General features: G+C 43.0%; 1 protein-coding gene across 4 annotated transcripts in view; it reads right to left on the bottom strand.

The window, feature by feature from the left end:
* PCNX2 (pecanex 2) overlaps window positions 1-17,214 on the bottom strand; it is a 303,842-nt gene that overhangs the window by 108,536 nt on the left and 178,092 nt on the right. For 3 of the 4 annotated variants that reach the window (XM_058696163.1, XM_058696165.1, XM_058696162.1), the window contains exon 21: window positions 16,257-16,434. In XM_058696163.1, the coding sequence (XP_058552146.1) occupies window positions 16,257-16,434 (178 nt within the window). The remainder of the gene's footprint in view (window positions 1-16,256; window positions 16,435-17,214) is intronic. The other variant, XM_058696164.1, reaches the window with a different exon arrangement.

The following is a 17,214-nucleotide window of genomic DNA, read 5'->3' on the forward strand; positions in this document are numbered from 1 at the left end:
GCTCAACAAATACGTTACTTTGTTTATTGCCCTTTCGAGATTGTTTCAAAGGTACTTCTTACATGTTTTTATCTCCTTTGTCCCCCACTGGAGTGTATACACATTGGCAGCAGGCACTGAGTATTCTTTATGTTGTAGACTCACCTTCCGGCAGGTAAGTAATATAGGCACACAGTGGATGTATGTGCAGCAGGTGCTTTTCAGAAAGTGAAACAATGAGTCAATGAAAGCTTCAGGAGGTTCCCCAACTCATCAAGTGATAGATAACCCGCGACTATAGCTGGCATGCGTTCAGTGGAAATTTTCTTGTTGCTTCCATTCACATGCCAGATCTTTGCAACAGCCATGGATTTTCCTTATAAGAGGAGCAATTCACTCTCCTTTTCTTTCTGGAGATTTTAAACTTACATGGCAACCATCTCAGAATCATCAGGACCCTTCCTTCAGGCAGAAGCATTGTGGTTTGGTCCATCAAAGTATTTCCAAAACTGGCAGCTCAAGGAAAGAAAGAAAGAAAGAAAGAAAGAAAGAAAGAAAGAAAGAAAGAAAGGAAGGAAGGAAGGAAGGAAGGAAGGAAGGAAGGAAGGAAGGAAGGAAGGAAGGAAGGAAGGAAGGAAGAAAGAAAGAAAGAAAGAAAGAAAGAAAGAAAGAAAGAAAGAAAGAAAGAAAGGGGAAGGAAGAAAGGAAGGAAGAAAAGTAAGTCTGTGACCTTGAAGTTCTTGTCCTCAGTATGGGCACCTGGTAAAAGACACTGTTTGGAATCCACAGGTTCATGTGTAATCCTGTAGAACCAGAAGCCCCCAGCCAGTAAATGGTTGTTGGCCTTGTAAGGAAAATATTGCCTGACTCAACCAAATTAAGCTCTCCTTCTGGGAAGCATTTTAAGGAGGGCTTTAAGGAGGGCACTGCTCCCCACCAAGTAAGGGAGGTTTTCAGAATTCTGTCAGTGAAGGGAGTCTAGAGTCATCACATCTCCTGAATCCTCTGAAGCTACTCAAGTAGGTTTTGCGTGCCTTCAGCACACATCACTCCCCTATTCCTGGGAAGACTCATCAGCCGTGGCTCTTCAAGAATCTGTCTACACAAAGACACATCACCACTGCCCTGATGGGAGGGGCTGCGACACTGAGCCAGGGAACAGCCTTCTTCGGGGGAGAAAGCTGCAGACTTTAAATAAATGGGAGCCTGGGGGCGCCTGGGTGGCTCAGTCAGTTCAGCATCTGACTTTGGCTCAGCTCAAGATCTCACGGTTTGTGAGTTTGAGCCCCTCTTTGGGCTCTACACTGACAGTGTGGAGCCTTCAGGGGATTCTCTCTCTCATTCCCTCTTTCCCTCTCTGTCTCTCTCTGCCCCTGGTGGCATTCTCTCTCTCTCCTTCCCTCCCTCTGCCCCTGGCTCACTCACTCTATCAAAAATAATAAATAAATAAATAAATAAATAAATAAATAAATAAATAAATAAGAGCCTGTAAACACTTATTTAACATATCAACAGGGACACTCTTAACTATGTAGATCTCTGAACATTACTAAATCCAAGTGTTTTTTATAGCATTCTTTTACATGAGAATGTAGGAAGCCTGAAGGGGGGGGGGGGGAGAAAAAGGTCTCTCTCTTGCATACCAGGCTGGAGGTCCCAAATGGGGAGGCAAAACTCATCCCTATTTTGAAGGCAGAGGTTCAGAGGAGATGAACATTTCAGCTCCCTATCTCTTCCCAGGAGATAAATTACAGTAACTTGCATGGTTTGAGTTAAGGGAAACTCCGCTCCTTGATGTGTGGGCGGTGTGCTGGGGAGTGGAAGCCAAGAAAGTTGATGTGTTAGACTGTAAATCTCAAGCAAAGGATGTTTGGGGCTGCTCAGGCCCTTCCCGGAAGTTACAGGACACAGTAAAGGGCTGGCCAGTTGGATGACACCAGTTTCTCACCACTGGGGAAGATCTACAGCTACATGCAGGGTGATTTACCCCTCGGTTTTGCAAGAGGGGCTCTGCCGACTATAGAGCACAAAGCAACTCACTCACAGCAGAGCGGACAGCGATGCTGGCCATGTGTTAGCTCCCCAGTGTGAACAGGGCAGCAGGCAACAGTGACACAGCTAAACAGGATTTATAGGAAACCAAGAAAATGAAAATATATACCAGGAAAAGCCTGAGGAGGGAACTCGGAGTGACCCATATGCTCAGTCTAAATAACCTTTTCTCCTCCCACACACTCCTCTGCCCCTGCACTGTGAATCATCATCTCTCTAGAACAATACAATGTCATCCGATCGCCACGTCCAAGCTTAGACTTCATTTTTCAAAAACCAGCTTTTCCATTTCTCACCTCTCAACTGATTTCAACGGATACAGCTTGGGTAATCAGGGCGACCCTGCGTTTTGTTAGATGTTGCGGGAAGTAGGGAACAAATAAATGTCCCCATGGTTCTACCACTTGAGGAATTTCCAATTTCTTTGGGAACCCGAACATATTGGACCACGTTCTTTGTTTCCAGATGCAGGGCAGAGCTTGTGACAATTTTCTCCTGAGCCATCCTGGGGGGGGCCACTGCAAGTGAACACGTGTCCCCGAGAGCCTGGACGGTGGCTTTGTCAACTGCCTGCAAACCATTCTGTACTCCTGGCCTCGGGCAGAGTGGGCCTGGGACCAAGTTCAAGTGCGACCCGCACTCCTAAGTCACTCTCAGAGAGAGTGACTGTGGGTGAATTACTGGACATCTGGTGCACAAGGGCAACTTTCAACATTACACAGACGTTTATCCTACACCACCGCGCGCCTGACCCTCATCTGGAAATTGGGACGTATCAGTACACAAAACAGGCAAAGATCTTTGCCTTCATGGAATTTACATTCCAGTGGGAGGGGTAATAAAATGATAAACAAGCCAATGACAGAGCCAGCTAGAAGGTGGTGGACGCTCTCACCAAAAGTTCCATGTAAAAGGCCTGGGGTGGGGGGGCTGGCGGAGGGTAGACAGAGCAGGCCGAGCTGCAATACGATGGTGGGGCTGACTGAGAAGGTGACATCTGAGCAAAGCCCGGACAGATCTGGTGGGGTGAGTCTAGCGGCCCCTTGGGAGGAGCATTTTTAGACCAGAGAGACAGCTAGAACAAGGGGTCCCCAGGAGAGCATGCTTCGCACGGTGGAGGAAAAGCAAGGCAAGCTGGTTTAAACAGGAGGAGAGGAGAAAAAGAGGTCAGAGCAGTGATGGGGACCCAGCTGGCATTGGTCTGCGGGCTAGTGCCAGCGATTTGGCTTTTACTCTGCGAGAGACGGGGAGCCACGTCACGGTTCTGAGCAGGGACAAGATCCGGGGTGTGTTTTATTTTTTTTTATTTTTTTTTTAACGTTTATTTATTTTTGAGACAGAGAGAGACAAAGCATGAACGGGGGAGGGTCAGAGAGAGGGAGACACAGAATCTGAAACAGGCTCCAGGCTCTGACCTGTCAGCACAGAGCCCGATGCGGGGCTCAAACTCACGGACCGCGAGATCATGACCTGGGCCAAAGTCGGCCACTTAACCGACTGAGCCACCCAGGCGCCCCCCGGGGTGTGTTTTAAAAGAAAAACTTGAGAGACTTCTAGTTTCAGCTCCAACAATGAAAAAACATTAAGAGTTGTCATTCCCACTTTTGCCACAAGAGAAGCGTAAGCAAACTGAAACGCAATGTCTTCTTGACCCATCAGACAACTGATGTCACAGGGAAAGCTGCCTCTCTGAAAGATTCATTGAGCCCTGCTCGTCTGGGGCAGAAGCTTCTAGAGCCATGAAACTGGTAGGAACACTTCATGGTGATTCTAGCAAACTGCTAGAGGTTGAGTGTGGATCAGCATGAGAGTTAGAAACCCCAGGGCGCCACAGTCTTAGGGGGCCCTCCCTCTTTTCTACCCCAGAAATCCCAATAGGTCCTCGTGATGGAGAGCCAAGAAAAATCTCTTCAGGGGTCTGGCAGGGGGAGGAGATTAAACACAATGGCCCAAGCAGAAGGGCAAAGGGCTTTGCCTGAGCCTTATCCGAGTTAGGGGGAGGGAATCCCTCCCTCTCCAGCTTACCTCACCTAAAAGAGGAAAAAACACAGCAACAGAGTCAGGGCTTTAAAGAAATAGATTAAGAATGCTACTACCAGCAAAGGGAGTATAGTGCACTGGGAGGAAAAAAAAGCTACACCATTCTGGAAACACTTTGAAGATCCCAGCCCAGAGACACAGGTCCAATAAGAGACTGAGATTTAATCGGAAGATAATAGAATACTCTCCCCACCCCCCGCCCACCCGCTCCATACCTTACCAACACACCAACAATGATCCAGTATAGTAACACTAGGTTACTGCTAAAATAACACAAGACACAACGCTCTCTGAGATTTTAGTGAAGTCAAAAATCAAGAAGAGACAAAAACAAGGACATTAGAAGAAGTTGAAGCATCTGGGACCTACAGTTACAGCAAACATTAAACATAGTCCCTCTCCCAATCGGATTAACAGAAATCCTCACACTAAAGGCATATGCACCTCAGTTTCTATTGTGTGATACAACATGGCCTGCTTTCAACAAAAAATTGAGGGTGTGCCAAAAGGCGAGGAAAAACAGTCAGAAGAGGCAAAGGAAGAACCAGAACCAGACTCAAATATGACACAAATGTTGGAATGATCACACAGGGAATAAAAAATAACCGATTAATATGTTTGGAGCTCTAATGGAAAAGCAGATAGCATGCAAGAACAGGTGTCTAGTATAAACAAAGAAATGGAAACTTTAAGAAAGCGTAAAGGAAACATTAGAAATTAAAAACACGATCACAGCAAAAAGGAATGCCTTTATCAGACTCATCAATAGATAGGACATGGTCAAGGAAAGAATCAGTGAGTTTGAAGATATGTCAATAGAAATTTCCCTAACTGAAATGGAAACAGAAAAACAAAATGAAACAAAAAGAAAATATCTAGGAACTGCGGGACAATAAGAAAAGGTGTAACATATGTGTGATTGTAATACCAGAGGAAGAAGAAAGAGTGGAAGAAATATTTGAATAACAGCCAAGAACTTCCAAAATTAATGACAGATACCAAAACACAAACCCAGAAAACTCAAAGAACCAAGCAAGATTGGACACACACACACACACACACACACCCCTACTCATGTCATAGTCAAGCTTCAGAAAGCCAAAAAGGAGAAAAATCTTGAAATCCAGAGGAAAAAATACTTTACATATAGAAGAACAAAGAAATTCGAACAGATTTCTCATTAGAATTCATGCAAGCATGGAGAAAGTGGAGTGAAATATTTATTGAAGTGTTGATAGAAAAAACCCTGCCAACCTGGAACTGTACATCCAACAAAATTATTCTCCAAAATTGAAGGGGAAAAAGTAAAGATTCTGTAAACAAAACCTGAGGAAATCCATTACCAGCTGACCTTCCCTGCAAGAAATGTTAAAATTTCTTCATGCCGAAGGAAAATGATACAGGTCAGAAACTTAAATCTATATAAAGAAAGAAGTGAAGGTAAAGTAAAATATTTTATTATTGTTATTTTACAATTGATATAAAATATAATTTTTGTTTAAAGAAATAATAGGAATAATGCATTGGGTGATTTTAAAATATGGATAAAGAAATGATGGGCGCCTGGGTGGCGCAGTCGGTTAAGCGTCCGACTTCAGCCAGGTCACGATCTCGCGGTCCGTGAGTTCGAGCCCCGTGTCAGGCTCTGGGCTGATGGCTCGGAGCCTGGAGCCTGTTTCCGATTCTGTGTCTCCCTCTCTCTCTGCCCCTCCCCCGTTCATGCTCTGTCTCTCTCTGTCCCAAAAATAAAAAAAAATAAAAAACGTTGAAAAAAAAAAAATTAAAAAAAAAAAAAAAAAAAGAAATGAGTAACTACTGTGTTGGAAGGACAGGAAGGAGAAGTTGAAAATATTCTGTTAAAAGGTACCTGAGTTAGAAAGTGAAGCATTATAGCTCATTTGATGATGGATTTAGAAAAGTTTAAAGTGTACACCATAGGCTTCCACTTTGGGGAGCAGGAAGTACATATCTTTCTCTATTGCTCCTGTTAAATACAACTGAAAATCTTGAAAATGGCTTACTAAATAAACCTAAAAAGACTCTGAAAGTTGGAGAGAAAGGGGGAAACCAGCTAAGGGCCCTGGGATCTGGGGGAATAAATGGTATTGAGTTCCCTGGATTTTCTTTTTTTTTTTTTTTAATTTTTTTTTACATTTATTTATTTATTTTTGAGCAGAGAGAGACAGAGCATGAACGGGGGAGGGGCAGAGAGAGAGGGAGACACAGAATCGGAAGCAGGACAGAATCGGAAGCAGGCTCCAGGCTCCGAGCCATCAGCCCAAAGCCCGATGCAGGGCTTGAACTCATGGACCGCAAGATCGTAACCTGAGTCGAAGTCGGACGTTTAACCGACTGAGCCACCCAGGCGCCCCTCCCACCCCCCACCCCCGGATTTTCTTTTGACCACGCATTTCGCAAATTTAGAGCTAAGCAAGCCAGCAACTCAGAAATGTCAAGAGACATAAACCAAAAAAGCCCAAAATTAAAAAAAAAAAAAATGTCTGCTTTCTCTAGCCTAATGACCAGGAAAAGGGCAGCCTAGCGGGGCAAGAAAAATTTAGTAAATAACCTCTTCTACCCTAGAGGAACACCACAGAAGATCTAAAAACCACGCTATGAAAAGACAAGCCCAGAGAACATATATCTAATAAAGGGCTTGTAGCCACAATATGCAAAGAATTCTTACACTCGACAATAAGAAAATAAACCAATTTTAAAACGGGCAAAAAAATCTGGACACTCCAACAAAGAAGATATACAGTTGGCAACTAAGTATATGACAATACCAACAGCACTTGTCTTTAGGGAAATGAAAATGAAAAGGAGATGGCACTATAAATACCTACTAGAATTGCTAAAACCCCCAAAACTGACAGCGTAAATTATGTGAGGTAGAGGAACAATAAGAACTCTCATCCATTGTGGCAAAAATGCAGAACAGTAGACAGCACTTTGGAAGATAATTTGGCAGTTTCTTACAAAACTAGACATACGTTTGCCATTAATTTGGCTATCAGGTATTTATCCGTCTTAACTGAAAATTAAGTCTACACAAAACCTGCAGACAAATGTTCATAGCAGCTTTATTCATAATCACCAAAAACTAGAAAAACCAAGATTTCCTTCAATAGGTGAGCGGATAAACATCCATACGACAGAATACTATTCGACAATAAAAAGGAACGAGCTCTCAAGCCAAAGCCATGCAAAGCCACAGATAAATCATTAATGTATACAGCTAAGTGGACGAAGCCCATGTGAAAAGGCATATGATTCCAATTATATGACTTGCTGAAAAAGACAAAACTGAAGCAGTGGTAAACATATCAATGGTTGCCAGAGTTTTGAGAAGGGGAGAGACGAATGAATCGATGAAGCACACGGGATTTTTTAGGGCAAATTATTTTGTAAGATACCCTAATAATGTATGCATGCAATTACAGATTTGTTAAATTCCACAGAAATTTATCACATGAGAAAACTTAATGTATGCAAATTTTTTAACAATCATCTAGGAGGTTGGAGATCTCCAAATGGAATGCAGACAGTGACAAAACAATGTAACTACGGTATAAATGTACGAAATAACCTCACCAAGGGAGGTGGAGGAACAAGGTGCTGACTCAAGTAACTTTGAAAATGAGTGGAATCTGTAAGACTAAAGGCAAAAAGGAACTACACTGCACTTGAGCACTGTGCTCTAGTTGATAAGATTGTTTCCCAGGGGGGGCACAGGTTGGCAAGTATGAAATGACTATACACACACACTAGAACTAAACAGTTAACTAAATGTACAACAGATGGTAGAAGTCAGGTTTCTCGCTGATGGAGTGGGAAGTAACAGTAAGCAAGGGCGACTGGCCGGAATGATCCCTGTGGCAATGGATTCAACTCAGAGATATCAGTAAGAACTCATGTTTCACTTAATGTAGACCCAAGTGGTCACATGCAGAATTATTTCTAGATATGTGTCTATACATGGGTATACACACATATATTCCCTTGCTCTGTTGGCTGAGAGTGCCTGGAATCAATGACACTCAAGTATCAACAAGCACACTTGGGTTCCTGATTTTGGTTTCTAAATACCATTCCCTAATAAAAGAAAGCAGGCCCCCCTTGGAGAAATGGCAAATTTTAGGACTGGGGCGGGACATATGCAAGAACATCTTACATCTTACAGTGGGGGAAAGTAAGAAAGTGCTAACACACACACACACACACACACACACACACACACACACACACAGAGTGGGATTATGTCAAAGTGACACAAAAGCTGACCGAAAGAGCTCCAAATAACCAAAGAGCAACAAGATGAGTAAAGCAATATTGTATTATTACCCAAAGTATGAAATAAATATCTACAAGTCCATTCTGATGTAAAAATAGGTAGATAGGTAGATGAGAGGTAGACAAATCTCTCATGCAGAAAAATCAAATAATTTTCAAAATAAATCAATTTATTATTTCTTCCATTCCCCTCAAGGAAGTAGAATACAACTTCCCACTCCTTGAATGTGAACTACACATAGTGATTTTCCTCCAAAGAATATAGAAAGACTCACAAAAGGATAACTTTACATGGAAAAGCCTGACAAATACTACCTCGCCCAGGTGAAGGTCAACATCAAATGTTAAGTCATGTTGCTAGCATGAATCCTTGATATGATGTGATGAGAATGGCACTTTACCTCTGTCATCTGCCTTCCGAAAACCCGTAACTCGGGTCTCAAAAGCAGAAAACCATCACCCAAATTCTAACAGAAAGACATGTCACAATATACCCAACCAATACTCCTCAAAACCGTTAACCTCACGAACGAAACAACAGAACTATCACTGCCAAGAGGAGCCTAAGGAGGAGACGGGGCAACTAAATGCAGTGTGGGTGGAGTCTCGGGTGGAAAAGAAAAAGGACACCTTACAGAAAAACTAAAGAAATGTGAACTGAGTATGGACTTTAGTTGATGAAAACAAATCAACCTTGGCTCCTTAACTGGGACAAATGTGGTAGACCAATGTCAAATGTTAATAATAGGGGACACTGAGTATGGGGTGTGTGGGAACTCCACTACCTTTACATCTTCTCTATGAATCTAAAATTATTCCAAAGTAAGTTTATATAAAACAGACCCTCTGGCCCCCCTGTGGAGAAGGGGCTGTAGTAGCAGGGGTGGAGGCAGAGAGGCCTGTTAGAAGGCTGCTACCGTCACGCAGGGGAGGGAGAGGGTGGCTGGCACCAAAGTGGCGGCAGCGGGTGGCGAAAACTCAGAGGCACCGGGTGTGTATTTTCAAAGGTTCATGTCTGAGTAGGGAGCCGAGAAAGCAGTCAGAATCTTAGGGTGCCTGATGAGGAAACTTAACTCTCCGTTGTTTGTAATTATTCCATCTCTCCCAACAGGCTAAGCTCTGTGAGGGCATTTCTTTCTGCGGAAGCACCTCCCTTCCTCAGGCAGCACTAAATAATAATTGCTGAATCAAATTCTCTATGTCGTATGCTGAGATCCTACATGTCTCCTTAACTTCAGTTTGGGTACAGCACCTCGAAGAACACAGATGAGTCAATAGCCAAGCAAATATGGCTCTCTCCTACGTATCTTACCAAAGGAGACCCTTGCTTTCAAAAACCTGCCTAATCGACTTTCAGACTGATTGACATTTATATTTGCGCTGTAAAACTTACCGGTGAGTCCCACAACCCAATGACCACTGAAGGCCAGTACACTCCCGATCAATCCCCCCACTGGAGTCGAATGATCAACAACAGGTCTTTACGCTGGTTGCCCAGGCCGTATCAGTTTTACTTGTCAGTATAATGATCTTTTTACTCAATTAAATATTGCATAAACTGATGCAATATGAGAACAAACAATATGAGTAGGTACAGAACAGGGTGTTTCTATCAGTAAAGTTGAATGCCGAGAGCTTGAGGAAGACCTCTCTAAAAATACTGTTGTGGACTTAGGTACGAATGAGAGGAGATTTGGGAACAAAGAAATGTGAACTGCTCTCAGACGTTCAGAGGTAACTTTCACTTCTCACTTCAAGTAGAATTTAAGAAACAGAAATGGGCACTGAACATCCTAGAAAACACATTCTGGGCATGGTTCGTGCAGTAGGAGCAAACAGTCCTCATTCTGTAGATTCTTACTCAAAGATAAGGCTTCAAAAGACTGGCAATAAGAGTTCATACACAAGTTTTGTACTTTAATCAAATTAAAAGGTAGGCAGGTATCATTTATTATAATTTCCTGCTTACGTTTTTCAGTGAACCAACCACCCACCCACTATAATTTAGTTGAGTATAGAGTTTCTACTGCACTGTGATCATTCTTCCCACTCATCACCATTCTCTTTTTCTCTCTTACCATTTCTTACTCATCTATCCTTTTAAATGACAACCAGGCTGCTAGTATGTGATCCAGATAGATTTCCTACAGAAAGTTGCAGAGGATTTGAAAGCTTTATCACAGCAGACTTCATTTCCTTGAAGACAGGACATTGTTGGGCCATAAAGAACGCTCCAGGCCCTATGGGTTGATGTTATTACAGGAGTTAGTCTCGTCTAGTAGAGAGGAAATTGCGAGATGACCTTACTGAAGGTTCCAGAGTTATGAAAAAGATCAATAAACCTGACAAGTCCCGTTTCCTTTCCTGCTTACCATTATATGCTGTACTTGATCTTGTTTCGAGAGTGTCACTTCTCATACCTATTTCTTGAACTCTGGTCACCCCTGTTGGAAGGAATGTAAATCTTTTGGAAGGATTCTCTATTGAGATTCTTTTATGTATATGCTATTGACCCGGCAATTCTCATCGTGGGAATCTGTTTCACAGACACTTGTGTGTTTCCTAACACCAGCAGTTAGTTTTGATCTCGTGTAGTCAAATGCAGTAGCATCAGACACTTCTTGTCTACCCTCATTTTCTTCTGTCCCTGGCTCCTAGTCCCCACAGTTTGGTTAGGATTCAAGGGAGGTATGGGCAAGAAGTCTAGGCTTCATTAACTAGGGAACTCACATCCCTCTGGCCACTGCCCCTGGTTCATGAATGAACACATGACACCAAAGGAGTCCATGAGACTCTTCCCTAAGACTTTGGCTGAAATCATTAGGAAAGATGCTTTCTCTTCTTTATGGGATTTTTAGGTATAAGAATGCTGTGAACCTAGAACTGTTGGCAACCATAGTTACACCACATGGATAGACACAATCTAAGAATGAAGCCAGCAGAGTAGAGATGGACAGCCAGCATGAGGACAAGAAGGAGAAATAACAACAACAAGAGAATTTCAAGGCCGTCATTTAAGCCTCTGGATCACCCAACTGGTTATGTGAACAGTTCGATTCCCTTTTGTCATGAAGCCAGTTTCATGTAGATTTATGGAATCTGTGAACAAATTAGTCCCAACTACTACAGAAAAAATCTATAAACAAACTAAATGTTTATCATAGGGGAATGGCTAGTCAAATTATGATACGCGCTATGGAATACTATGAAGGCATCAAACAAAAGACGCCACATTAGATGGATAGTCATGGAAGTCTCTGAGATATGTTTTTAAGTAACAAAGTAAAAAATGTGTAAAGAATGATCCTCTTTAAATCTGTGTATCTCTCTGTGTGTGTGTGAATTTTTAGGAAAACAGAATGGAAGGAATTATTCTGAAATGTTTACCATCATTAGGGAGAGAAGTGATGAATGTTGTATAAGACAGACTTGCTTTGTATTTTTCCATTGGTTTTCTAATTTTATTACAATGAGCATGCATTTATGCATTCGTTATGCAAATTAAAATATTTAAATGGAAAAAAATCCCGTTCCCAGGGTTAATTAGTTTGGGTCCTCATCGCTTCTCATTACACAATTCAGCACATCTAGAACCAAGATTATTTTCCCCACTAATCTAGTTAGTGACAGCACTAGTTACTAGAGTCGCGATCTGAGAGCTCCCAGTGGTGGCTCTTCCTCCCAAAGTCCACTGCATCCCAGTGGTCACTAAATTTACCAGGTCCACCTCCCAGGCCCTCCTGGAACGTGTCCCCTTCTCTCTGTCTCACTTCTGCCACTGCAGTTCTGGCTGTCACTATGAGTCGCCTGCATTACTGCGATCCTCTCCTACCCAACTTCCAAAATCCATGCTTTCTCATCTTTTATCACTCCCACAAAGAGATGTTTCTAACATGCAACTCTGATCCTGCTACTCCTCACTTAACAGCCTTCAGCCAAAGTAGGAGTGAAGTCCAAACCCTGACACATAGCCTGCCGGACCTTTTGCGATCTGACCTGGGACACCCGCTGCTTCATCCTTCACCACTCGCCCCCGCCACGTGTTCACGCTTGCCCAGGGTCTTGCGGATCCCGGAACATGCCAAACTCTCTCTTGCTTCTGTGCCTTTGCACATGCTGTTCCCTTGATGCAGCTCACTTTTCCCTGCCTTCCTTGCCTGACTCACTCCCCCCTTCTTCAAAGCTCAAGGTGAGCATCATTGTTTCTGATTCTCCTGGGTGGGACTGGGTACGCTTTATGTGCCCTCTCGAAATTCTCTGCCATGGCCACCTTCCTTATCACATTTACTGTAATTATCTCCTTACCTTTGTGCCTTCTTTCCAGAGTCCCCAAGCAGGGGAGGCCGTGTCACAAAGCGCAGCCTCAGAGCAGAATCCTGTGCTACCATTTTATACTTAAGAGATGTTTCGATGACCAACTAAATTCTGTGCCTCTGCTCGTCTGTACCAGGAACAGTATCTTACCATAAAGGACCGAGCACATCAATATGTATAAAGTGCTGAAAACAGCACCTGACCCATGGAAAGTACCAAATAAAGACGTGCTACCATTCGTATCATTATTAATCTTTATGCCCTAGTACAATGCTTAATAATGCTTAAGGGATGTTAAATAAGTGAACAATTACTTTGTTGAACAAAGTTTTCTGAACAAATGCTTCCATAAAAGCATGCGTTCCCAAACAAGAGGTTCCATTTTAATGCAAGACTTTCTACCTACATACAGGAAAAAAAAGGGAAATGTCATTTAGAAACTCTAGTTCCAAATCATTTGAATGGCAGTTGCAGTCACCTGTAACAGAGCCACAACTCATGGCCCCAGTGTGATTATTCATGTAGCTTCATATAAAAGCAACTTCACCCATTAGTGTTAATTTGCTAGATGGTAAGAGAGCTACCTCCCATGCTGAACCAATGGCCTGTAGAATTTCATAGTCAATGCATTCTGCAAATGCTGGCAGAATTATCCTCTGGCAGGATTCTGTAAAGTCCTACTTCTACAACTAAGCATTACTAGAAATGTCAAGGCAGAGTGGTTTCTAGGAACTTTTTCAAGACCAGTGAGAGAGCACAAAAGCAGCTTTGTTGTCTTTGATCCTGTCGTAACCGAGTACCCGTACCTGGAGTATGCTTTCTGCCCCGCCAAGGACCTAGACGCCCCAGAAATGCGACAAATTAATTACAGCAGTTAATTCTTGAAAGGAAAGGCTGACTGATGGGGCTGGACTGAAAGAGGGAGGGGACTGAGAATACAAGGGAGCGGGGGAGGATGGCCTGACATCTCAAAGGTGATGCACCACCTGGGTGTAGGCTTGGAATACCACACATCTCGAGAGGGGATATGGGATATCCCCCTCTGGCCATTCCCCAGGAGCCCAGGATGCCGTAACTGTCAATGCCCCACCCTCCTGTCAATGCTTGGGCGGTGCTAATTCTTTCCCACTGGACTCTGGAACCCATTATGTCCTGTTTTTCATTTTTCACTAGGTCTGGCAGGCTGCAGAGACTAGCCAACATCCACCTTCCAGACCTTGGGGCACAATTTTTTTTAAAGGTATATTTCCATGATGAGAAAGAAGAGAAAGCATCAGTTGGGAATTACAGGCAGGATATTTACCGGAAACATTAACTGTGGGTCCCGCTCATCGCCACCACTGTCTTCTGTCACTAATTTCTGCTGGCTTTTTTTTTTTTTTCCCCAGGAAGATCTCCAATGCTGTCTCTTTAACGACCTATTTTTATTTTGTTTCTCATTCCAGACAATGGACTCTTCCCAGCTCTCTCAAGATCAAGCGTGAGCAAGCATCAGAGGGAGTTAGGGATGTTTCAGGACTGACTCGCTATAGAGTATGCTGATTTTTCTAGCTTTTGTTCTTATCCCCAGCCTAAAAGCAAACTATTGAAATTACATGTGCTAATGTTCCCACCATTAGAGAAAATAGGAATGCGGCCACTATAGTTCTGTCTGACTTTATTAGTGTTTGAACTGTGACTTCAAAAAGATTATGGCAAGTGAAAGTCAAATGCTTGCAGCTGCTAAGTTTGCACGGAGTTAGTTTCAGACTGTGTCCTGTCCCACGCTGCTCACGATGCACAGGATGGCACCAAGTGTCAGTGGGGGAAGGCTGCCTGTGCTCCAGGAAATGAAAATCACTGTTCCTGCTGTGGATGTACAATCACTTAGAAGCCAGGCCCTTAAGACTTTGACAGTGAGACCCTCACTCCTCTCTGTCATGCTTGTGTTCACCTGGGGCGTCTCACTTTACAGAGAGACTCTTAAGTGGAGCTCAGGGTGGAAAACCAGCCACGCTCCTTCCCACACTAAACAGTGCATAACTTCTGTTTTTCTACTTACAATGGCTCTACAAATTCTGCCTTGCACTTGGAAAGCACATCTTACTTAAAGACTTCTTTCAATCCTCTCAATGCCCGGGCGAGACTGTCATCCTTACTTTCAATTTTATCAGAAACCGCGGGTCAGAAAGGCATGTAAATAACACCGTGTCAAAACAGAAATAATGCCAGAGCCGGGAATTCAATACATCCTGACACATTTTGCATCTGATTAGAAGCTCTTACTCCCTGCAAGTGGTAAAGTTATTTATAATAACTTCTAAAATGCTTTAAAGATCATAGGATATAGTTTTACATTTATTATGTGAAATAAAGGCAATTTATACGTAGTGAAGGAAAACAGAATATGGAAGCCTGTGATTTGAACCGTGAGAAAATTGGGATAACTTTATCAACACCAAACAGAACTCAAACAGAGAAGAAATGTTTGTGGGAAAAGGACCAAGACCAGGGTTCTGGAATAAGATGTAGGCTGCAAAAGTAATAATAGCACAGAGCATGTGACAAACGACACAAGAAGGGACTCGGGCAGCTGAAAAATCGGAGTTCAGCCTGAGTTATAAGAGGAAACGCGCACGTCTGATAGGGTGAGGACAATTACTCACAGGGCATCGTTAGGACAATATGAGAGTTTTGAAATTTTGTTACCTAAAATAAGCAAAGAGAAAGGTAGAAGAAAACGGTAAGTAAGAAAGAGAAACATTTAACAGAACGGATTCAAAAAGAGGTAAAAAAAATGAAGTTCAGGAAAAAAGATCTTAAAATTAAAAAATTATTAACCAAAAGCGGGGAGGGGCTGGTTAAGTCAAGCTGAGGGCAGAAACGGGCGGCCACCGTATTAAAGACAGCGCGTGAGGAAGCCAGATGTGAAGTGAGATGGTGTGTCAGTTTATTTACCAGGAGTTGTTCCAAATTCCTTTTCATTTCTGTTTACAAACCCTGGCTTTGCGAGGTGCTCAGAATACACTCAGGTGAGTATCCAGCGGATTTTATCCACCCCACCCCCCCGGCCGCCATGTTCGACATCAGATTCCATCCCCATATTTTGCCTGAACTATGATTAGGATTTCTCATTGCCTGTGTATCTTGACCTAACACACGCCAAGAAGAATGAAAATAATCCAAGAGACCTGGTTCTTGGACACCAGGTCACAAGTTCTACCTCAAATGCTAGCTAATTTAAAAAAAAAAAAAAAAATCTGTCTGGCTGCTAATCTTTAATTCAGAGCATTTTGAGGTCTAGGGAAGTTCTGTAATGAGATTGCTAACAGATGCAAAGATCATAAAATTTCAAAATTTCAAGCAACAGTAAATGGCTAATTCATTGTAATTAGTGATTTTTGGCAAATTACGTGGCATATTTGTATTCCACGGGGAAATGTCCCTCAAATGGTAGCAGGAGCGTGACACGCATATGTAATTCAATTTAATTTCACTCCACAATTTTTTTTAAAGGAAAATGTCTACAGCTCTTGAAACCTGTGGTGAGAAACGCATCTTTTACATTTGAAAATGAAGAAAATGGAGAACTAACTTGCCTTGCTGAACACAATGGACACCATGAAGAAATCCAGTAAGAAACTCTCTGACAGATCTTTGTAGTCAAAATGGAAAAAGATCGCAGTGAAGCTCACGTGAATAAACTGATGAGCGGGGTTGCAGAAGGAGGTCCTTAGCAGCTTCATGCCGGCAACGATCATCAGGAAAATGTCCCAGCTGTTGGAAAGGAAAGAAAGGAAGCGGTCAAGGACGGCGAAGTACCAGGTGAGTCACAATAGCTAATGTTTCTTGAGCATTTACTGTGCACAGTGCACTTTACAGGCATGAAAAGCCAAGACTGGTGGGGAAGGGGGACACAGGGGCGGGGGACGGTGTGGGGGGAGGCTCTGTCATTATCCACATTTGTCAGAGGAGCAAAACGGGGTCTTAGAGTTTGGGTCCCTTGTCTAAGATCTCATGGGGGGGGCAGGGCGGAGTGAGGATTGAAACTCAGTCCCAAGGGACTCTCAAGCACAGACCCTTGGCCTTGAGAAGAAGCTCCTTCCTGCCACATGATCTTCATGGTCCCCTGTCCTTCGGCAAGGACACAGAACTCCCTTGGAGCTTATCTGAAGGACTCCTGCAGCGACAGGTTCCGCAGAAAGTTTGATGGCGAGTGAGGAAACAGAGCATGCTGTCCCTCTTTGCGTCCGCTCAGTGTATGCTTTTTTATTATGAAAGAATCTTACTGAAGCAGTGATATAATAGTAGCTAATATTAAATTCGGAAAAGAAATAAAACCCCGGTATCTCAACACAGACCTTTTTGCCTTTACATGTTAATTTCTAATATTTTTCAGCATATTTACCTCCCTGGTTAATGTAAGCTCTCTGGACTCCCCCTCCCCCCCCCCGCCCCCCCCCCCCCCCCACCACACACACACTTTTTTTTTCCTGCTGAAAATGATACCATTGACATTTTTCCCCCATGGCATTGGCCTTTTTAGTTAAGGAACTC

This window comes from Neofelis nebulosa, chromosome 13, assembly GCF_028018385.1.
Source record: "Neofelis nebulosa isolate mNeoNeb1 chromosome 13, mNeoNeb1.pri, whole genome shotgun sequence".
In the NCBI taxonomy this organism is placed as follows: domain Eukaryota; kingdom Metazoa; phylum Chordata; class Mammalia; order Carnivora; family Felidae; genus Neofelis; species Neofelis nebulosa.